The sequence below is a fragment of the Erpetoichthys calabaricus genome, chromosome 11 (assembly GCF_900747795.2).
Source record: "Erpetoichthys calabaricus chromosome 11, fErpCal1.3, whole genome shotgun sequence".
Lineage (NCBI taxonomy): Eukaryota > Metazoa > Chordata > Cladistia > Polypteriformes > Polypteridae > Erpetoichthys > Erpetoichthys calabaricus.
Genome location: NC_041404.2, coordinates 28,889,208 through 28,913,376, shown reverse-complemented (window position 1 = coordinate 28,913,376; position 24,169 = coordinate 28,889,208). Strand labels below are relative to the sequence as shown.

At 38.0% G+C, this 24,169-nt stretch overlaps 1 protein-coding gene across 1 annotated transcript; it reads left to right on the top strand.

Moving 5' to 3' along the window:
• hspa9 (heat shock protein 9) lies at positions 1–24,169 on the top strand. The gene is made up of 17 exons (XM_028812875.2): positions 1–298; positions 919–977; positions 1,565–1,652; positions 1,809–1,990; positions 4,234–4,358; positions 6,884–6,957; positions 9,103–9,209; positions 13,967–14,129; positions 18,586–18,678; positions 18,887–19,096; positions 20,605–20,832; positions 21,288–21,392; positions 21,518–21,635; positions 22,015–22,109; positions 22,618–22,710; positions 23,080–23,220; positions 23,796–24,169. Exons 1-17 carry the CDS (start codon positions 221–223, stop codon positions 23,868–23,870), a joined length of 2,034 nt encoding a protein of 677 aa, XP_028668708.2. The 5' UTR covers positions 1–220; the 3' UTR covers positions 23,871–24,169.

Below are 24,169 nucleotides of genomic sequence, written 5' to 3'. Positions count from 1 at the left end.
GTTTGGATCGTTCCAGAAGCGGAGAACGACTGCAGAAGGAGTTGAGGTTGCGGGTGTATTTTCTGTAGTTTATATCAATTCTGGCAGCATATATACGACTTCTGTTTATTTTGCCACACTGTCCTTTGTCTGGCAAACGGGTTTTAGAAAAAAATAGCATTTGTTCCGTAAACCGGCTTGCGTTATCTTTTCATACAGTTTTAACAAAAAGGTCAACATCATGCTTAATGTGGCATCACAGAGACTGCTTCAACTTAGGACAGGTTGTCCCCGTGGCATCAGTTCACTGGTGAAAAAGGTAAGAAATGAATTGGTTTGATGGGCTTTAGGAATGTGCGCAATGGTTCAGTTTCGCGCCTGAGGCAGCATTAACCATAATTTCTGGGGATTTTTATTTCCGTTATTTTAACTAAGTTTTACACTTTAAATCTTGAAAGTCAAATTGGTATTGAATACCTGACATAGGCATGAGCGTTCAAACCTGTTGAAAATCTGGTATTCCCGCACCATGACTTGACACTTTTAAGGCAAATTGTTTTCCCCTGAAATGAAAACCTGCTGGAGGTGTATTCACATTGACAATCTGCGCATGGTGTCTGCGTTGTTTTGTCATTTGAGGTTACTTTGCATGGATTTGTTTTTTTTGTTAAAAATTTATGTGCTCGCGAATAATTGCATCATTGACGAGTGTGGAAAAATCTTGTATATCGATTAACAAGTATACGGTGTGTTTCTAAAATGTAGTCTTTTGTTTCCCATATAATCATATGGATTATTTTAGACTTTGTACGCAGCATCTCCGTATCGTGAAGTAATAGCCAGTGATTTCATTCAACAGTTCTGTGTTTTTCTGTTGGTTTCACCGAAGCTTAAATACTCTTGTCCTGTTTTTTTTTTTCTTCTTCTTCGTTTTTATAGGCATGTTGGAATGGCCTGAGTCAAGACGCCCTCAGAGTATTATCCAGACGGGATTATGCGTAAGTGTTAAGTTTGTGATTTAAAGCAATTTCAGACGAATACGAGGTTAGGTTCAAAGAATCGAGGTGCATATTTCACCGTGTACAAAATTGAACCTGTTAAGAAGTAGCAGACATAATGCTAATGTTTGCGTGCGTGAATTTACGCAGTGAATTTTTTTTTTTTTTTACTTTTAGATTGCACTGAAGTTGCATCATTCAACCTGTGGTTGAGTCTTGCCCTTGGTCACATTTACTGGATGTTGTATATATGAATTATAAATAACACATGTAAATTTAAAGCACTTAATAATTTGTATTAAGATTTAATTTTATATATTTAGATACATGTTTTTGCATCACTTGTAGATTTTGTTTTCCTTTCAGATTTGTAATGTGGCTTGTGTTTTTGTTAAGTTTAAAATATACAGGGTATATATTCAAAGATTTTTGGCCCTATTCTTGGCGGTTATAGAAGAGTTTTGTGTTTAATCTTTACGTACAATATAGTTAATTTCAGTTTTAAAGAACCTCTTAGCAGTCAAAAATAATAAGTTACAATTAAGTTTTTCAGTAGTGTCTTGAAAATTAATGTCTTTGCTTTGTAGATCTGAGGCAATTAAAGGAGCAGTTATAGGGATCGATTTAGGAACTACCAACTCCTGTGTGGCAGTAATGGAAGGAAAACAAGCAAAGGTAAAGGCGGCAATTTTATTCTTAATTTACTTTTTTTAGCATTACACCAAACCTTACCATATGCTTCCATATTAGTCATTTTAGAGCACTTGAAAAAGTATTTTTAATGTTACTTGTTTATGGATGAGATATTAAAATATAGTATTTTCCTTCCAGGTCCTTGAAAATGCAGAGGGTGCTCGAACAACCCCATCTGTTGTTGCCTTTACTGGTGATGGTGAGAGACTGGTTGGGATGCCAGCAAAGCGGCAGGCAGTAACCAATCCTAATAACACTCTTTATGCTACAAAACGTTTGATTGGACGTCGCTTTGATGATCCTGAAGTTCAAAAAGACATGTATGTTAAAAAGTGTATACTGTATATAATAGGGTTAATTGTGTCAATATTGTCACATGTTTACAAAATAGGTAAAAATATATAAGTTCTTAGTTTTTTATGTAGAAGAAAAGTTTTACTTGTAAGTACCTTATGTTAGTAAGAAAAGTTGACTTCAAGTAAAAGTCTTAAGTTTACCATAGTCCTAGTATTTTGGCTGCAATTACAGTTTCAGGTTTTGGTCATTTTTATAGGTTTTTGCTTGGTTTTATCATTGTCTACAGGAAAAAAATGTCTGAATGCTGCAGTATTTACATATTGTACATAGATGATGTTTTGTACTTTTGAGTTAATATTAACTTTGCTCTAACAGGGTGTTTAAAATGCTTAATGCGAGTTGCTTTTTCATTAATATTAACTTTGCTCTAACAGGGTGTTTAAAATTGTTAATGCGAGTTGCTTTTTCATATAGAATACAAACTTTTGATTTTATATCCTTTTACTTCTGAATGTGCCAGGCCATGGGCTTTCAGTGAGCAGTTGGTCTGTAATTTTTTCAGATCCTTATTTTAGTGAGTTTCTTGGTCCATTTGGTTACAGTTGTGTATAACCATGCAATTTTAAGGCACGCCTCTGAGGCTGTGGTGATTCTGCATCTTGTGTCAAGCTTGTAATTGATAAACACATGGAACCATGCAGTTAATTATACATTGGTGTTAGCAGAACATTTTGTATTTAATGGGAGCAGAATCCCAGTACAGTTACATGAAGAAATACAGTATGTATAGACAGTACTTTTTGTCCCAAGTAGGAAATTTAGATTTTTGAGACATTCAAGGAAAATTATAGGAAACAACAAACCCCCTTCCAATATACACACGATTTTCAGAAATGGGAAAAAAAAAAAAGTTTGACTTGGCTAAAGATGAGAGAGCTGTCACAGTGAAGCAGTATAAAGACTTATTTCCACAGTTATGAAAGAGCTCCAGTAGACTTTCATGGCATAATTATTTGCCTAAAAGTACTCCATATAGTGTGCCAAGGATGTACCGCATTATTTATGGCCGTAAGTTTTGTCTTCATTCCTTTCTCCGCTACTACCTCCACCCGGTTGACAGTGCATCCCATAATAGAGCCTGCATTTTTTTAGTATTGCAGTTGATTTGTTTGGCCACATTTGAAGTGGTGTTACCAGTCCAGCATAGAAAATTGCACTGCCTATCACCGACTTATAGATCATGTGAACTGGCACACATCAGTTAAGCCTTCCTTCCTTTTTCTAACCTGCTCGTCCAGTCCAGGTTTCCAGAGAGGTGAATCTGATCCCAGAAGCACTAGTTCCATGGCAAGAAACACCCGTGGACAGTTGACTAGTCCATTGTAGGGCATAGTTACACACAGGGTTTACTTTCACTCATGGGGAGTCCATGATTAACCAAACATGTTTCTTTGACGTTTGGGAGAGGAAACAAAGTACAAAAAAGAAAGCAATGCAAACAGGCCAAAGATGTAAATCCAGGATTCAATAACTTAACCACTGCCCATCTATCTTTCTTTATCAGTTTGAATTATTTCAGTCAGGCTTGCCAGTTTTTTTTTTTTTTTGTTTTTTTTTGTTTTTTTTCCTTTGGTTTCAAATTGTACAGTTGGTTAAAATCTTTTTAGATTGTGGACAGATGGTTGTCAGCTGTGGTTTTTAATTCTAATATAAATATGCCATTGGGGTTTTAAGGATTTGTCTGTGTTAACCTTTGCCCAGTCAAGTTGCAGGTCTGTTATCTGAAGATTTACTGTGTTTCTCAACCCTCATTAGTGAGCTTAGTGGTGTGACGGGTGTTTAGAGGTGAACATGCACATAATTTAACAATAGCAGTGTGCATGAACATTTATTTATTTTTTTCTTTTCATTTTACTAAGAATCCTAGAGCATTATTTGATTCTTAACAAGGTGATATTTAAACTGTATGCTTGGTAAATTTTTGTAAATCCCGCAAACAAGATTTTTATGCAGAATTTAATATTATATCTGGCCTAGTGTATCAAGAATCCACAATGTCAAAATCGAGGATGCAAGTTCTTGCAAGCTATCTTTGAAATCAAAAACAAATGTTACTTTCTCTGGCGTTTTTTCTGGTAATTATTTGGAGTGTGTTTTATGAAATTGATGTTGGTAATTTAAGTTAAGTGTGTCTGTGTTTTAAATACAAATTAATGCCAGTTCTTTAAACATTAACATTATCTGTTAACATGTGTCCTGTTTGTAGAAAAAATGTACCTTATAAGATTGTTCGTGCTACAAACGGAGATGCTTGGGTAGAGGCTCATGGGAAGATGTACTCTCCCAGTCAGGTTGGCGCCTTTGTGCTTATGAAAATGAAGGAAACTGCAGGTGGGTTTTTTGTAACTATGGGACATTGAGGGGGACAGGAAATTTATTTCTTAGTATTTACATATTTAAGATTGTTTTGTAGCCACTGTTTGTGTACATGCATCTACTAAAGATGTCAGCTACATGTATCTAAATGAAGCAATTAGGGTTCAGGCTTCCATATAAGGGTCTAAGCACCTGCAAGCTACAGTATTTGTAGATGTGCCAAACTTTTAACAGGGAACAAGAGTTGTTAAAGAGCTGCATTAATGTTTCTAAATCAGTAAGGAGATTTTGATACTGTTTGGTGGAAAAAATAAAACGAATGGAGGTTGGTTTTTACCCTGTTAAGTGTAAGCCTTCATTTGGGGCTGGACAGACATTTGACACACCTAGTGCTGCATGACTGAGATTTTACTTGGCAATTTATTTTTCTGATAATTGACTAATTAGCCCATGCAATGTAATATCTTGTATTGTTGGCTTTGTACCTTGTATACAGGTGCTGGTCATAAAATTAGAATATCATGACAAAGTTGATTTATTTCAGTAATTCCATTCAAAAAGTGAAACTTGTATATTAGATTCATTCATTACACACAGACTGATGTATTTCAAATGTTTATTTCCTTTAATGTTGATGATTATAACTGACAACTAATGAAAGTCCCAAATTCAGTATCTCGGAAAATTAGAATATTGTGAAAAGGTTCAATATTGAAGACACCTGGTGCCACACTAATCCGCTAATTAACTCAAAACACCTGCAAAAGCCTTTAAATGGTCTCTCAGTCTAGTTCTGTAGGCTACATAATCATGGGGAAGACTGCTGACTTGACAGTTGTCAAAGACGACCATTGACACCTTGCACAAGGAGGGCAAGACACAAAAGGTCTTTGCTAAAGAGGCTGGCTGTTCACAGAGCTCTGTGTCCAAGCACATTAATAGAGAGGCGAAGGGAAGGACAAGATGTGGTAGAAAAAAGTGTACAAGTATTAGGGATAACCGCACCCTGGAGAGGATTGTGAAACAAAACCCATTGAAAAATGTGGGGGAGATTCACAAAGAGTGGACTGCAGCTGGAGTCAGTGCTTCAAGAACCACCACGCACAGACGTATGCAAGACATGCGTTTCAGCTGTCGCATTCCTTGTGTCAAGCCACTCTTGAACAAGAGACAGCGTCAGAAGCGTCTCGCCTGGGCTAAAGACAAAAAGGACTGGACTGCTGCTGAGTGGTCCAAAGTTATGTTCTCTGATGAAAGTAAATTTTGCATTTCCTTTGGAAATCAAGGTCCCAGAGTCTGGAAGAAGAGAGGAGAGGCACAGAATCCACGTTGCTTGAGGTCCAGTGTAAAATTTCCACAGTCAGTGATGGTTTGGGGTGCCATGTCATCTTCTGGTGTTGGTCCATTGTGTTTTCTGAGGTCCAAGGTCAACGCAGCCGTCTACCAGGAAGTTTTAGAGCACTTCGTGCTTCTTGCTGCTGACGAACTTTATGGAGATGCAGATTTCATTTTCCAACAGGACCTGGCACCTGCACACAGTGCCAAAGCTACCAGTACCTGGTTTAAGGACCATGGTATCCCTGTTCTTGATTGGCCAGCAAACTTGCCTGACCTTAACCCCATAGAAAATCTATGGGGTATTGTGAAGAGGAAGATGCAATACGCCAGACCCAACAATTCAGAAGAGCTGAAGGCCACTATCAGCAACATGGGCTCTCATAACACCTGAGCAGTGCCACAGACTGATTGACTCCATGCCACGCCGCATTGCTGCAGTAATCTAGGCCAAAGGAGCCCCACCTAAATATTGAGTGCTGTACATGCTCATACCTTTCATGTTCATACCTTACAGTTGGCCAACATTTCTAAAAATCCTTTTTTTGCATTGGTCTTAATTGATATTCTAATTTTCCGAGATACTGAATTTGGGACTTTCATTAGTTGTCAGTTATAATCATCAACGTTAAAAGAAATAAACATTTGAAATACAACAGTCTGTGTGTAGTGAATGAATCTAATATACAAGTTTCACTTTTTGAATGGAATTACTGAAATAAATCAACTTTGTCATGATATTCTAATTTTATGACCAGCACCTGTATATTTGCCTTGTTTGCAACTGGAAAAAGTTCTTTTAAAAACATTTTTTGAGATATCTCCTCATTAAGTATACAGTGGTGTTTTTTATATTATTCGCTTTGGGTCTGATAACTCTTCCTTAGACCGCAACAAGTAACTTTTTTGGGGTGGGCTAAGCTGAAGATGATTAATAATGGTAACATATTCATCCTCTCCTGCTCCAACTTTCAGTCCCCTTGATCTAATTGCAATAAAACTAGAGTACTGGTAATTCAAATCCATTTTATTCTGTTTGGTTGATTTACACTCTTTTCCCATATTCCTGCTTCTGTTTTAGAATATGGATTTTTTTCCTTACTATTTGTTTTTAATTGTAGATTTTGCTTTAGCAAGTTAGCTGTCTTATTTTCAGTTTACAGCATGTAATTACTCTTATGACATCTTCAATTCCTCTACTTCAGAAAGCTACCTGAGTCACAATGTAAAGAACGCAGTTATTACAGTTCCAGCATACTTCAACGATTCCCAGCGGCAAGTAAGAAAATGTCTCCTACTTCACAGTATAGAAATTTGACTTTATCTTAAATTTCCTTATTTTTTTACAGTTATCTAAGAAGCTAATTTATGTATGCCCTTGTTTAGGTCAAGAATGATCAGATACAGCTTCGTCTCAATTGGGAAATTTGGCTTTTTAGAGAAGCGCATTAAAAATGTCAAATTGAGATAATGGGGCTTAAGTAAAAAGCTGCTGCCTGCACAGCACTTAGACTGGTTATAACTGCACATTTGAGATTAACTCTTTTAGGGCTAATTTTTTTTTTGTTTCTTTTCTCCCAGGGCTGAATATTTTTCCAAAAACTAACATTTTTTAAAAAAGAACACAAAGCAATTGTTTAACATATCAAATCAACAAAAAATATTTCCTTTTGACAAATGTTACTGTCTTGCATGTTGTATGAGCCTGCATACTCTATGATTTCACATACATATCACATACATTTTACACAGCAAAGTCTGATCTCGCTCAAAGCAGCCAATTTCAGTCATTGCCACATTGCACTCCTTACTATACGTGTTGCTTTGGTGCCTATTTTTCAATTGTCTGTTGCTGCACTTTCTAACATATATTGTTAGTGTGTACTGTAGAGAGACAAGTCACCCATTTGCCATCATGCCATGCCACTGCCACCAAGTTTTCTGCCAGCATGAAAACCGTATTGTCACCTCTTTTCATCTTCTGAAACTTTATGTATGGCATTATAGCCTGGCTCACCCCATGGGATTTGCTTCTGTTTATTACAGAAGTGAATAAAACTTTGCAGCAGCACGTACCTAAGCCACCAGGGGACAAAACACGTTTGGACCAATGCTCCCTGAAGTTATATCACCAATTCTGTCTCATCTCTATTTGTAATGCCACAGCGCGCTTCATCTCGTCTTTCGTTGTGGGTTTCCACTTTGAAAAACGAGAATGCGATGCAAACGCAGCCCGCGATTCAAAAAAAATCTCTGCCTACCCGTTTGTCTCGTCTGACAGTAGCTGAAAAGCAGCATCAGGAGAGAGCAGCCTGAAGTACAGCAGCTGGTGATCTGTCGTGTCCAACAGCAAGCCATGCCGTCTTGTAAACTCCGGTAGCCAGATCAGCTCTCAACGGATCAATGTCTGTGTATTTATCCATGCGAACCTTGCCGTAGATGCATCGGCTGCGCGAAGGCACGCAACTGGCAGCAGATCCGCTGGCGCGGCATCGGCTGGTGTCTGATCAGCTGATGCCTGCTTCTAACTCTCTTGCTCGATCTCCTGATCACTGCCAATAAAGTCCGATTCTGAAAAATCAAGAGTCCGACTCCGCGATAATGCGCAAATGCGCATAATGCGAGTGTTTTCTTTTCTGCACTTGCTTCGCTGCCTTTTCACATGTCGGTGCCATCTTGCCTGTTTACATTTCGCAACTCACGCACACGCAAGGTTTATTTGCCGAGTCAACAAGTCTAGCATTCCTCCAAGCACAGAGGGAATGCCTGTGACGTGACAGTGAGATTTGTCGCCATTAACAGCTGATTGTCGCCCTCTATCCCTGGATGTCGACTTTTGTCGACATCCGCCTTCAACCCCTCCTGTCGACAAAAGTCGACATCCGCCCTAAAAGAGTTAATGAGTTTGCATGTTCTTTGAGTGAACTTCCTATTAATTTTATGTCAAATCAACTACATTGCTGTGCTAAAAGACCTCGCGTATCATTTTTATGTTGGTCCTGTAAGTAAGCTTGTACATCAGTCTCCTGTTACTCAGCAGCAGTTTAGTTGGATACGTTTGCTGAGAGAGAGAGAGAGACACAAATCCAGTGGGTATGTGCAGTTACTTTATCGCAATAACCCCCATTCCCCCCCCCCCCCCCCCCGGGAACATACACACACAAATTAAGTAGCTTTGTTTGTAAAAAAAGATCTGTAAAAATATAACTTTCATTCTTTAACACAAAATCATCAACAAATTAACTTATTTCCATGGCTGTTTTGTGCTTGTTGAATAGATATACAAATTGGAAAGATTAAGATACAATTTTTAAAATTACAGAGAGTGTCACTATTACCAGACAGAACTCTGTGTTTAATTTATTTAACCATTCATTCTTTGGGGGGGTAATTCTACCCTTTTTTTTATTTTCTCTCCTCCAAGGCAACTAAAGATGCCGGACAGATTGCTGGGCTGAATGTCTTGAGAGTAATTAATGAGCCAACAGCTGCTGCCTTGGCCTATGGACTTGATAAATCCCAGGATAAAATGTAAGTTCACTTCTGTCAGACTTTCACTATTAGATTTGTCTTGTTAAAGCTGATACTGATTTGCTACCTCTATATATACACACTAGTCATTTAGCCCGTTACAATAACGGGCGCTAGAACAGTAGTGCATAAGCATTAGTAGGCACAGTCTATATTAAATGGCAAGGGACTTTGACCTCATTGTTTTTCTTGGTCGTATTTTTCTTTCTTTCAACCTTTCTTTTGCTGATGTTTACTTGCTGAGCTGACCGTTCTTCGTGGGCTGCCGCTGTGTATTGTGTGTCTTTAATTTTCTGTGACAGTAATACTGTCTTGTACGTCCGCTGGTTTGTACGTCCGTAATATACCTTTAATTTTCTCTGGCGGTAATACAGGCGTGCGCGTCGGTAATATGCCTTTAATCTCCTCTGACAGTAATACTGGCTTGTATGTGGCTTTAATATGCGTCACTGTATTGTGTACCTTTAATTTCCTCTCGCAGTAATACTGGTTTGTATTTCCGTAAAACGCCTCTAACCTTCTCCGATAGTAATATCGCGCATCACACCGTGCCCCGCGCATGCGCACTTCACCAGAAGACACCCACACACGGACACCTGGACGCACAAAGGGATTTTATTAAAGAGGATATATAGATAGAGATATATAGATATAGATAGATAGATGTATAGATAGATATATATTGTATAATATATATATATATATATATATATATTAATTATTTTAAACACCAGTAGCGGCGCAATGCACGATAACGTGCAGCGAATACACTTGACTTGAGCATTCATTGTTTTCCTACTCTTTCTCTGTACATTTAGCATTCATTTTCTTCAGGGGTTGATGCGCTTGTTGCTTTACTGAGCAGCTCTTCTTTTCTCCACCCTAGCAACCTGCTTTTCCCTTCTTTCGTCTGCATCTTTTTGCGTTAAAACTGATTAAGTCAGTGTTTGTGTTGCAATTACTTAGTACGGTTTCTTTAATTTTTCACTTAAGCTGGCATTTAAGTTTTCAAACTGCCTCAAGAATGATTTAAGATATGAAGAGGGTAGGGGAAGTGACGGTGAAGGTGGAAGGGATGGGAACAAAGCCTGTACGCATGCGCTGCTTGGCCGTCCTGCCGTCACCTCGAAAGCAGATAGTAGACGTCATGTAGTATATATGTATCAAATGACAGGTCAATAGGTCAAACGGTTTGCAAGCTACAGGTGATTTAAAATCTTGGACAGACAAACGAATAACCACGGTAGCGTACTATGTATAAATATACAAACAATCCACACCCTATTTCTTCCTTAAATTCATCCATTTTCTTAACCCACTTATCCAAGATAGGCTCCAGCTGCCCTGCAAGTCTATCATTGCAGCCCTTGGATGACTCTGGCAGAATACCCAGAGAAACCCGCGTGGAATATGCAAACTCTAAGCAGGGAGCACCTGGAACAGGAACCGTGGCCTTCATATAGTGAAGTAGCAGTGCTACCACTACAGCACCCTCCCACCCTATTATAAAAAGAAATGCATTTAACTGTCCAGTCTTTGTTCTTCTTCTTCTTCTTCTTTAGGCTGCTCCCATTAGGGGTTGCCATAGCAGATCATGTTCTTCCATATCTTTCTGTCCTCTGCATCTTGCTCTGTTACACCCATCACCAGCATGTCCTTTCTCATCACATCCATAAACCTTCGCTTAGGCCTTCCTCTTTTCCTCTTCCCTGGCAGCTGTATCCTTAAAATACTTCTCCCAATATACCCAGCATCTCTCCTCTGCACATGTCCAAACCAACGCAATCTCGCCTCTCTGACTTTGTCTCCCAACCGTCCCATTTGAGCTGACCCTCTAATGTATTAATTTCTAATCCTATCCATCATTGTCATACCCAGTGCAAATCTTAGTATCTTTAACTCTGCTACCTCCAGCTGACGTAATCCCACCTACAACTTGAATGCATCCGTCACTCCTACCTCAGACCTCACCACTGTCACACTTCCCTCATACATATCCTGTACAACTCTTACGTACTTCTCTGACACTCCCAACTTCCTCATACAATACCACAGCTCCTCTCGAGGCACCCTGTCATATGCTTTCTCCAGGTCCACAAAGACGCAATGCAACTCCTTCTGGCCTTCTGTAAACTTCTCCATCAACATCCTCAGAGCAAACATTGCATCTGTGGTGCTCTTTCTTGGTATGAAACCATACTGCTGTTCACTAATCATCACCTCACTTCTTAATCTAGCTTCCACTACTCTTTCCCATAACTTCATGCTGTGGCTCATCAATTTTATTCCCCTGTAGTTACTGCAGTCCTGCACGTCCCCCTTATTCTTAAATGTCAGCAAAAGTACATTTCTTTTCCACTCCTCAGGCATCCTCTCACTTTCCAAGATTCCATTAAACAATCATATATATAATATATAATCGACCAAGTCGCCCGACCGTGGGGTATGCACGACAGAGCTGCACCCACCCTCGCTCTCGAGGCATGCACACTTCCTGCCTGCTTCGATGAAATACATGTGAAGTGGTGGCCATGTTAGGGGAAAAAAAGAAGGGGCACAGAAACAACAGGGAGAACAGAAGCTTGCGGGGACAAACAAAGACGGCAGCAATGAGAGAGACCTCTTAGCAAAGCAAAGCAGCCAGAACCGAAAAGAGCAATGAAAAGTCAACGTGGCTCAGAGGTGCATGTGGACTGTAGCAGAGACCAAAGCGACTGAGGATGTGTTTGGTGAGTTGTTGGGGGCTGGCACATGAGCAGGCAGTCTGCATGCCTTGAGAGCGAGCATGGGCACAGCTCCGTTGTGCGTCGATTATATACTTTCTTTCAGGAAGTGTTCACCCATCAATGAATAATTTTGTGGCGTATGCTACGCCGTAGGTCGGCTAGTCTGGTTAAAAACTCCACTGCCATCTCTCCTAAACACCTCCATGCTTCCATAGGTATGTCATCTGGACCAACGGCCTTTCCATTTTTCATCCTCTTCATAGCTGTCCTTACTTCCTCCTTGCTAATCCATTGCACTTCCTGATTCACTATCTCCACATCATCCAACCTCTTCAATCTCTTGTTCTCTTCATTCATCAGCCTCTCAAAGTACTCTTTCCATCTGCTCAACACACTCTCCTCGCTTGTGAGTACGTTTCCATCTTTATCCTTTATCACCCTAACCTGCTGCATATCTTTCCCAGCTCGATCCCTCTATCTAGCCAATCGGTACAGATCCTTTTCTCCCTCCTTCATGTCCAGCCTCGCATACAACTTATCATATGCCTTTTCTTTAGCCTTCACCACCTCTCTCTTTACCTTGCGCCTTATCTCCTTGTACTCTTGTCTACTTTCTGCATCTCTTGACTATCCCACTTCTTTGCCATCCTCTTTTCCTCTGTATACTCTCCTGTATTTCCTTATTCCACCACCAGGTTTCCTTTTCCTCCGTCCTCTTTCCAGGTGTCACGCCAAGCACCCTTCTTGCTGTCACCCTTACTACATCTGCTGTAGTTTCCCAGCTGTCTGGTAACTCTTCACTGCCACCCAGTGCCGGTCTCACCTCTTCCCTAAACTCAGCCTTGCAGTCTTCCTTTTTCAACTCCACCATTTGATCCTTTGCTCTGCCCTCACTCTCTTCCTCTTCTTGATCTCCGTCATCCTACAGACCACCATCCTATGCTGCTTAACTACATTTTCCCCTGCCACCACTTTGCAGTCTTCAATCTCCTTCAGATCAACTCTTCTGCATAGGATGTAATCTACCTGTGTGCATCTTCCTCCACTCTTGTACGTAACCCTATGTTCCTCCCTCTTCTCAAAATACGTATTTACCACAGCCATGTCCTTCCTTTTGGTAAAATCCACTATCCTCTGACTTTCTTCATTCCTCTCCTTGACACCATACCTACCCATCACCTCCTCGTTTCCACTGTTCCCCTCACCAATATGCCCATTGAAATCTGCTCTAATCACCACTTTCTGTCCCTTGGGTACACTGTTCATCACTTCATCCAACTCACTCCAAAAATCTTCTTTCTCATCCATTGCACACCCAACTTGCGGTGCATATGCACTAACAACATTCATCATCACACCTCCAATTTCCAGCTTCATAATCATTACTCTTATTCACCTCCAAAACACTCTTGACATACTGTTCCTTCAAAATAACTCCTACCCCATTTCTCCTCCCATCCACACTAAGATAGAACAATTTGAATCCACCTCCAATCTACCTGGCCTTACTCCCCTTCCATTTAGTCTGTTGCATGTACAATATATCAACCTTCCTTATCTCCATCATATCTGCTAACTCTCTCCCATTACCAGTCATACTGTCAACATTCAAAGTTCTTACCCTCAGTTTCACTCTCTTCACTTTCCTCCTCTCCTCCTGCCTCTGGACATGTCTCCCCCCCTCTTCTCCTTCTTCTTCTTTGGCCAAGTAGCCCAACTTACGCCAGCACCCTGTTGGCTAACAGTATTGGTGGCGGTCGTTGTTAACCTGGGGCTCGACCAATCCGGTATGGAAATTTGTATTGTCCGCAAATTGACTTGCCAAAATTACAACGGATGCCCTTCCTGACGTAACACTCCCCATTTATCCTGGCTTGGGACCGGCACGAAGAAACACACTGGTTTGTGCATCCCCTGTGGCTGGGTTAGTCTTTGTTTATCCAGTCTCTATTATTGAAAAGAAATTCTCAGTTTAATTGTTCTTTACAAAATATATTTAGGTGTATTTCATAATTCTTGTTCTACTTTTAGCATTGCTGTCTATGATCTTGGTGGTGGAACTTTTGATATATCCATCTTGGAAATCCAAAAGGGAGTATTTGAAGTAAAATCCACCAATGGGGACACCTTCCTTGGAGGAGAGGATTTTGACCAGGCACTTCTAAAACACATTGTTAAAGAATTCAAGAGAGAGGTAATCCCCCTGAATATAGTATGGTTCATCTCTTTTTTTTTTTTTTTTTTTAAAGCATTTTTAAATTACTTAGTGCTGGATTGTTTTTAGTTTAAAGAAAAAAAATGTGAGTGTAAAGAAATTTTAATGACTGATACAGAAAAATCATACCTGAACTTGACTTTCTGGTTTCCTGTTCTATTCGGTTACCATTAAGTTAATAATACAGTTTAGGCTATCTTCTAATAATTGGATAAATACGAGATGGGCATTTTGTATTATAATGTTAAATACCAGTTTGATATTATTGTAACTTCTTTTATTAGGAAATATTTTTCAATTTGTCAAACAATCTCTTAAAACCTATTGGTACTGGTATATGGTAGCAATGTGACTTGCTGCCTAGCCTGCCAATTATGTGTCATGATCAAGGGCAGTAAAAGGATTTTACATAGTCAGTGTGGTACAATTTAATTTAGAGCATTATGTGATATTGTGATTTATTCATTTTGAAGCAATTTTTGCAGTAAAACCAGTTCAATTAGTAGCGTTATTTTAATTTCTCTTTATAAGCTTTATGGAATGCTTATAATATAGCTGACTGTCTTACACCATTCTGTTTTATGATGTCAGCACTTGGGAGTGTTATTCCTTAACTTTTGTTTAATTTGATGTCTTGTTTACCATTTGCAAACTTAACTGGAGGTGCACATTCTTTGGTAGCCTGTAATGGATTTTCTATTAATTTTTTAAAATGTGTACAGTGATCCCCCGCCAATCGCTGAAGTTGCGTTCCAGACCCATCAGCGATAGGTGAAAATCCGCAATATAGAAAGACCATATAAATAAACATTTTTATTTTTATAGTTGAAGCCTTAAAATACCCCTCCCACACGCTTTAAACACATGTGAACTTATAAAAACACACTTTGTAAACACATATGATATGTGGATGTCGGGCTAAGGATATGAGTAACATCTCTATTATAAAACATTTTAACGTCGCTCAAGACAAGGTAGTGAGACAGGACGACAGCTGCTGTACAGGCTTTTCAATGATCGACGCGTAGAGTGACAAGCAGAACAGGCATCTTGGCAGAAGCAGCACAAAGCCAGTAGCTGATCCGTCCACTTCTCCTTAGCGTGCGTTCAGCTCCTTCCTTCACAACGCAAGTGGGAGAGATGCAAAGTGGCAGGAGCATAGTGTGCCTCCAGGGGGTTGAGCAAAGCGATCGATACCAGATAAAAGGACAGCTGCTTTACAGGCTTTTAAGTGATTGACGCAAAGTGCGACCAGCAGCAAGATAGCAGCTGAACCGATCGCATCTCTTTAGTGTGCATTCAGACCCCCCATTCACAACTCGAGCAGTGTTATAAGGCCCGGTAGAAAGAGATGTAACCACGCCTGGGGCAGGAAATAAAGGACAAATGTTTTTACAAAAGTTCTAAAGTAAAAATTAAAATAATGCCTATGTAACAATTCCCATGAAAATAACAATCTCTTTAAATTGTTTATCCGGTAAACCAAACCCGGGGGTGGGTGAGCAAAGGGAGCAGGGGGCGGAGCCCCCTAGTAATAATAATAATAATATTAATAAATCCGCGATGTAGCGGTGGCGTGATAGCTGAACCACGATATAGCTGGGGATCACTGTACACCAATGTTTGCCTTCTGTAGGTAATTAATTTGTTCATAAATTCACAGAAAATTTGATCACATCACCAGTATTTGTAATTGTCACATCTGTCAACCATTCAGTTTTTTCTTCAGTTTTTATGTATTGCCTGTTTCTTTCTAAGTAAGCAGGAAGGAAGCAAACATGGGCCACTTGGCTATATAGCCTAAAAGTGAAGTATTGTTTTAAAATAAAAAGTTTAATCTGATATCTAAAAACAAAAACTTACCCAGATGTTTAAATTTACTGTTTCAGCCACTACCAGTCATCTTTATTGCTTGAAAGTAACTAAAAAACAGTGTACTTTGATTGTGTTAACTATACTTGTCTAATTTTGATTTCTGGAATTGCCAATATGTATTTCTGAGAACCAAGTGTGTGTTGAATTACTTACAGAACTTAAAAGTCCTTGTCTTTGAGTTACTACAGAAACACACACTCTTTATTTACTTTTAATGTTTTCTTTTCTTTCTTTGACAACTTGTTAATACAATATATAGTTGATGGGGATTGTTTAGAATGCCCACGATACTGTATGATAAAGTACAGAAGTACTTTAATCAAAAACAAATACATGAGAAGGGTATAAAATAGAAGTAGTTACACAAAGTACAAGAGAATGGGGGGAAAAAATTGACTGACACTAACCTTTCCTACATGGAAATTTCCTGTCTTCTAGATAAAGTGGCTGATCCACCTGTGTACTAAAGTGAATGCACTCTTTTCAAACATTTTTCTCACCTTTGTATTCTCTCATAGCCACCTCACAAGTTCCCTCAGTACCAGTCCAATCATCTCCAAGCTAAATCACTTACTAATCAAAAAGTAACTGTAATCTACAGTCAGGTTGGGGGAGGGGGATTCTGACAGTAATTTCTAGAGAACAAATAAACTCTGAAACTCCTGGGACCATCCATCCTGCACTCCTGTCAGCCTCCTGGTTTCTGTGTAATTCTGGACCACTGTTAACTCCTAAAGGGGCTAATAGGCAGCATAGGCTTCCAGCTGTACATTTCATACTAAGGAAATGCCTGTCCTATGGTTCTCACAACACTTTTATTTTTTTTTCTCTTGTTAGAGCTGTCTATTTCAACATCAGGGTCATTTAAGCTCCTGCCCTGAATAATGGATGCCCCTTTAGCTGGTGTTTTAGCTCTGACCTGACACTCTTTTACAAGTATTGTTAAAAATAAATGCAGTAACAACAGTATGTATGTATGTGTGTATAAATGTGTGTGTATGTATATGTATGTACAGTACTGTGCAAAAGTTTTAGGCAGGTGTGAAAAAATGCTGTAAACAAAGAAAGCTTTCAGAAATATATATAATGATTGTTTATTGTTGTCAATTTACAAAATGCAAAGTGAGCGAACAAAAGAAAAATCTAAATCAAATCAATATTTGGTGTTACTACCTTTTGCCTTCAAACCAGCATCAATTCTTATAGGTACACTTGCACAAAGTCATGGATTTTGTAGGATTATAGTCAGGTGTATGATCAACCAATTATACCAAACAGGTGCTAATGATCATCAATGTCACACGTAGGTTGAAACACAGTCATTAACTGAAACAGAAACAGCTGTGTAGGACGCTTAAAATCGGGTGAGGAACAGCCAAACTCTGCTACCAAGGTTGAGAAAGATAGTTTCATGACAAAGATTTCAAAGCAGACTGGGGTTTCAAGATGTGCTGTTCAAGCTCTTTTGAAGAAGCACAAAGAAACGGGCAAAGTTGAGGATCGTAGACTCAGTGGTCAGCCAAGGAAACTTATTGCAGCAGATGAAAGACACATCAAGCTTATTACCCTTCGAAATCAGAAGATGTCCAGCAGTGCCATCAGCTCAGAACTGGCAGAAACCAGTGGGACCCAGGTACATCCATCTACTGTCAGGAGAAGTCTGGCCAGAAGTGGTCTTCATGGAAGAGATGCAGCCAAAAAGCCATACCTCCGACGTGTAAACAAGGCCAAGCGACTCAAGTATGCACGAAAACATAGGAACTGGGGTGCAGAAAAATGGCAGCAGGTGCTCTGGACTTTGGCTGTAGCAGAAGGCAGTTTGTTCGTCAAAGGGCTGGAGAGGTACAATAATGAGTGTCTGCAGGCAACAGTGAAGCATGGTGGAGGTTCCTTGAATGTTTGGGGCTGCATTTCTGCAAATGGAGTTGGAGATTTGGTCAGGATTAATGGTGTTGTCAATGCTGAGAAATACAGGCAGATACCTATCCATCATGCAATACCATCAGGGAGGCATATGATTGGCCCCAAATTTATTCTTCAGCAGGACAACGACCCCAAACATACAGCCAAAGTCATTAAGAACTATCTTCAGCGTAAAGAAGAACAAGAAGCCCTGGAAGTGATGGTATGGCCCCCACACAGCCCTGATCTCAACATCATTGAGTGTGTCTGGGATTACATGAAGAGACAGAAGGATGTGAGGAAGCCTACATCCACAGGAGTTCCTTCAAAAACTGTGTGCAAGCGTACCTAGAAGAATTGGTGCTGTTTTGAAGGCAAAGGGTGGTCACAACAAATATTGATTTGATTTAGATTTCTTTTGTTCATTCACTGCATTTTGTTGATTGAAGAAAATAAATGATTTAACACTTCCATTTTTGAATGCATTCTTTGTTTTTATATATATATATATATATATATATATATATATATAAAATATATCTATATATATAATATAATGTATGTACAATTTCCTGAATTGGATCTTCTGTCCAATTAACATGTCTGTGGTTCCTGAATTTGTAATGTTATGCCTTTTTTTTTTTAATTCCCCTTTCAGTCAGGTGTTGACCTCACCAAAGACAACATGGCTTTACAGAGGGTACGTGAGGCTGCTGAAAAGGCCAAATGTGAATTATCGTCATCGCTTCAGGTATACATTACTTGATTATAGCGTATGTTTTCAGAATATTTGCATTTTTAATTTTATTAATGAGACATTTTAGTCAGTATTCCTTAGTTTGATCTACTTTATTTTCATCGAAATTTCTGACAATAGGTATTTATAATTGAGTAGTTTCTTGGAAAAATTTTGTTTTCTGCTTCTACTTTTCTGTTGTGTTTATGTTTAACATTTATAGACTGATATCAACTTGCCATACCTGACAATGGATGCCTCTGGCCCAAAACATTTGAATTTGAAATTGACACGGTCACAGTTTGAAGGTATTGTGGCTGAACTGATTCGTAGGACAGTAGCACCCTGCCAGAAGGCAATGCAGGATGCAGAGGTTGCCAAGAGTGAAATTGGAGAGGTCTTGCTTGTTGGTGGAATGACCCGCATGCCAAAGGTGAGGCTAATTTAATTAAGCCTAAACCTTCATCAATATTTTATTTCCCAAAAAACACAGGAAACACTTTGAATCCATCATATGCCTGAATAAAACACCATGCATATAGGTAAATTTTATCTGGCCTTGGTCAGTCTTTTTATGTTGTCCCACTCCCAGTAATACTCTTAATAGGGTATCATATGAAATAAGTCATTCCTACAAATGGGGGGGATATATCTTGTTTAATCCAAAACAAGAATGTAGTTCTAATTGCAATTAAGACTGATTGTATAAATAATTCAATGACAAAAACAATAGTTAAAGCTGATGGCTTTAGTTGCTATCCAGAGGGGGTCTGTGGTTTGTTAATTCTCTGAGACATTTTAGCATTAAGTAAATAATGCAAAGAGTATCTTTTTACACCAAAAGAGAATCACATTCACAAAAAGGATACCAACCAAAAATGTGTACAAATTTTTAATTGAATCTCATTTTCTAATTTTTTGTAGTAATTAAATCATAACACTGTTTACCTTACCTTATATTAAATGAAATCATTGAAAGAATGACAGTTGCAGTTATGCTTTTGCTTTGGGACAAGGGGAATCACATGTTAACCTAAAGGCAGGGTTAAATTTCCATTTTGAAACCGTCGAAATGAGTTTTATGTAGAAAATGTATTACATTTAAGTACAGCAGTTTGTAAAATCTCACCATCAGTTGCTGAAACTCTTGCTGCAAGCAAATCGCAGTGCATAACTAATTACAGGACTTATTTCAGTGTTTTCACACTGATTCCAAGGCGTGTATTTCAGTATGCATGTAACGCAAGGTGAGGGTGATTTTTTTGGCAGCTTTCCAACGTGAAGAACATTTGAGTATGATGATCATTTGGCACATCTTCCAAAAGTAAACCAACATTATAGACAACTTGCTCAAAGTATAACTCCTTTGTATAGTCAGTATTTTTAGTAAAGAAATATTCCATCCAAAAGTATATATAATTTTGTTACCTGATTCCTGTTGTGATGTCTCTGAAACATTTTTAATCTTGTATTTTCATGGAGAGTGAAGGCAAAGATATTTAAGATAAGACAGTGGTGACCAATGTAGTACAACAACAAACTATATGAAAAACAAATTCTCAACATTACTTGTGTTGCACAAATTACATCTCGGTTATCCTGCTCACAAAATGCAAAATACATGCATTTTTTTGCTAAAATATTGTTAGATACGAAAATATCAGTGCACACCATAAACCGCTAATGCATTTACTTAATACTGATTTTTGGAGTTGGGTGTCCACACTTTCAGTTGACAATCTTTGGAATCTAAACACATTCTTTATAGTAGTAATTGGAAATAATCACTGTGTGAATGGCACAGTACAGATGAAATGTGCATTTTGTCGTCTTCTGGTATTGTTTGCTCAAAAGAAATTTGGCTAACAAGCATTTGTCTGCATAATAAGTAGTTGCAAGAAGAGACACATTTACAATGTTAAAATGTTATGTTTTGTACAGGTTCAGCAGACAGTGCAAGATCTCTTTGGCCGTGCCCCAAGTAAATCTGTGAATCCAGATGAAGCTGTGGCCATTGGAGCCGCAATCCAGGGTGGTGTGTTGGCTGGTGATGTCACTGATATCCTACTGCTTGATGTCAGTCCGTTGTCTCTGGGCATTGAGACACTGGGAGGAGTCTTTACAAAACTTATAAACCGGAACACCACTATTCCTACCAAGAAGAGTCAGGTAAGACCTTCACTCTAGATTATAAATGCATTATATTGGCTTTACATTTTAGTGTAAAAGTTTATAAAAAAAAACAAAAATTATGACACAGGTAGTAATTTATTTGGTTCAGTAGTACACATTTTTTAAATGAACACTTTCTTTTGAATAAATGAAGTCAATTCATTATTTCATATCTGTTACTTGTTTAAACAATACAAAATATTTTCAGGATATTAAGGAATGAAAGTAGTCATTAAGTCACAAACACTTAAAAGTAGTGTTAAATGGTGATTCAATAAAGTAAAATTACCTTTTTTTAAGAACATTGTGAAGTATGCATTGTTCATTTTTGGGGTCTCAGCAGTTATATATACACATTTTGCATTACTGTTTATTTAAACTAATTTTTTTTAATGCTGTGTTTAAGATTTGGTTTTCTTATTACTACATTTGATTTATGTACATTTTTTTAGGTTTTCTCCACTGCAGCAGATGGACAGACCCAAGTAGAGATTAAGGTGTGCCAAGGAGAGAGAGAGATGGCGGCAGACAATAAGCTGCTTGGACAATTCACTCTGGTATGTGGGCTGTTACAATGCTGGACATGATTTCAATATAACTTAAGGAAAGCAATGTTTGTAAATTTTCTATGATTTAGTTTCAGTTGTATTCATGCTCAGAGTAAATTACCTTTTTCATACAGGTTGGGATCCCTCCAGCGCCACGTGGTGTCCCTCAGATAGAAGTTACATTTGATATTGATGCAAATGGAATTGTTCATGTGTCTGCCAAAGATAAAGGCACTGGTCGAGAACAGCAGAGTAAGATCTTGAGTTATTTTCCTTAAGTGTACGTGATTATAGATGAGAGCTAATGAAGTGAATGACATAAATGAGTCATTTCTACACAAAACTTAATCAGAACATGTTGAAGTTTCCATGTAATATTTAGCATTTTTTAAATAAATTCATTATTTTCAACAAAATATTAGTAATGAATTGTTAGTTTTGTTGTGGCGCATTTGTACTTAAGTAATGTTTTTACGAGTGTGATCATTAGAATTTATCAGTTTTAATACTTACGTTTTGTTTATTTACTAAATTCTGCAAGTAGCAGCAGGAAATATTTTGAACTGTGTAGATAAAATGAACACTGCAAAGCATTATCACAAATGAAACTTTTTTTTCTTTTTTTTTGAAGTTGTGATCCAGTCATCTGGGGGTCTAAGTAAAGATGACATTGAGAACATGATCAAGAATGCTGAAAGATATGCAGAAGAGGATAGAAGGAGAAAGGTAAGCTCTTCATATTTCATCCAAGAATTGTATACTTTAAAAAGTTTTCTTTGTCACTTTGTGACAATATGTTAAGAAAACAATATAAAAGAAAATTACATATTTTGTACTTATTACTAGTTATTTCACGTACTTGTTTATTTTGTAGAAACACCTTTTGTTGCAGCAGTAACAACTTTAAGCACTTTGATGTATAAGCTATTTTACAAACAGTTTTTGGCCCATTCCTCCAGGCACACTTAAAATGGGTTGTTATCGTTAGTCAGGAAGCGCTTGTACACTGTAGTTTATAAATCATACCATAGATTCTCAGTTAGATTAAAATCCAGGCTTTTGACTACGCCAATGTAGTACATTCACTTCTTAGTTTTTGAGCTACTCAAAGGATGAAAAAGTTGAATGTCTTACAGTGGCTCAGGTCACTTTGGCTTTTCCCAGTGTTGTTATTCTCTTAGCTCTTATTTTGCATACAAGAAAATGGTTTTTAAACAGTAAACTGTCTTTACAGGAGCGTGTTGAAGCAGTGAATATGGCAGAAGGGGTTGTCCATGACACAGAGTCTAAAATGGAGGAGTTCAAAGACCAGCTTCCAGCAGACGAGGTATGCATTAATGATATAGTCCTGTGAACAAGTGCATTACTTTATTGGTTGGTTTGTTTCTTCATTAATGTGTTCACATATTCACTATATATTGTCAGCTATAATACCAAGGGTGCCTGTGTACTTTTTTGTAGTGTTAAATTAATGTGGTGTAAATTTTTAACAGATGTGTAAGCTTGAAATCTAGTTTCTCTTGTTTGTGGTCCCTCCCTAGATATATTTTGCTGAATGTAGACTGGAATATTGATCTTATGTCATTATCATTATATTTGTATTGTCAGGATGTTTTTTTATTTTGTCTCAATTGGCTCTTTCAATTTATCATGAAGTCGAATACTTTCTCAAACTTTACACATTTTATCCTTTTAGTGCAACAAACTTAAAGATGAGATCACAAAAGTCAGAGACTTACTTTCAAGGAAAGATTCAGAGACTGGTGACACCATCCGACAGGCAGCTTCTAATCTGCAACAGGCATCTCTGAAACTGTTTGAGATGGCATACAAGAAAGTGAGTATACTTCGGAGTTGGCTTTTCTTATAGCAGATTAATCCTTCTTCCCATGATGCCAGCTGGCAGAACTAATGAGTACTTTCCAGTCGAGCATTCATTCAGCACATATTAAGAAATGGAATACTTTACATGTATGTTTTTTTTTTGTTTTTTTTTTTTTAGTTGGGAGGGCTATAAAATACTTACAGGATTAGTCTGCCTAAACACTTTAATGACAAGTAAATTTACCTCTTGTTCAGATTTGATTTTTTTTTTTTTTTTGACACTTTGCCATTTGGTTATACAGCCATTTCCTCTTGGTTAATGATTCTTTTAAGCTGTATTAGCTGTTTTATCCTTTTAAACAATACCATTTTTAAAATATCTTAAAACAAATCACTTCAAACTTTAATGGCATTTACAAATACATGCAGTAAATCAATTTGTGTATTGTTGTATCACTGATTTTAGCTAGCATTTTGGCTGCATAAAACTGGAAACTTAATTTAACTCTGCTGCAGTGATGTTGGACAGAAGCAGTTGACAAAAACATGTATTACTGATTAATTTAATTTAAAATTCTACTTTTTCAGATGGCATCAGAGAGAGAAGGCAGCAGTGACAGAACGTCTTCCGGAAGTGAAGAGAAGAAAGAAGGACAACAATAAGACAATGTGTTTTTGGGATATGTCACACTGGTTATTGAACTTTGAGCTTGGGACATAACAAATGCCACGTTCCTGAGCAATTTAAAAAGCAAATGAGTCATTATTATATATACTGTGTTTTTTGCAGTATTCTATACATAGTTATTTTCTCCTAATTTTGTAATTTAAAGTTTTGGAAGTTTATCTTCATAACATTTTAAAATTGTTTTTTCATTTTCGATGTAAACACTGTGCAATGTCTAAATTCATAGTGCCTGTACGTCCCATTGCTTTATAATAAATATTGCTTTTTCTGTCCA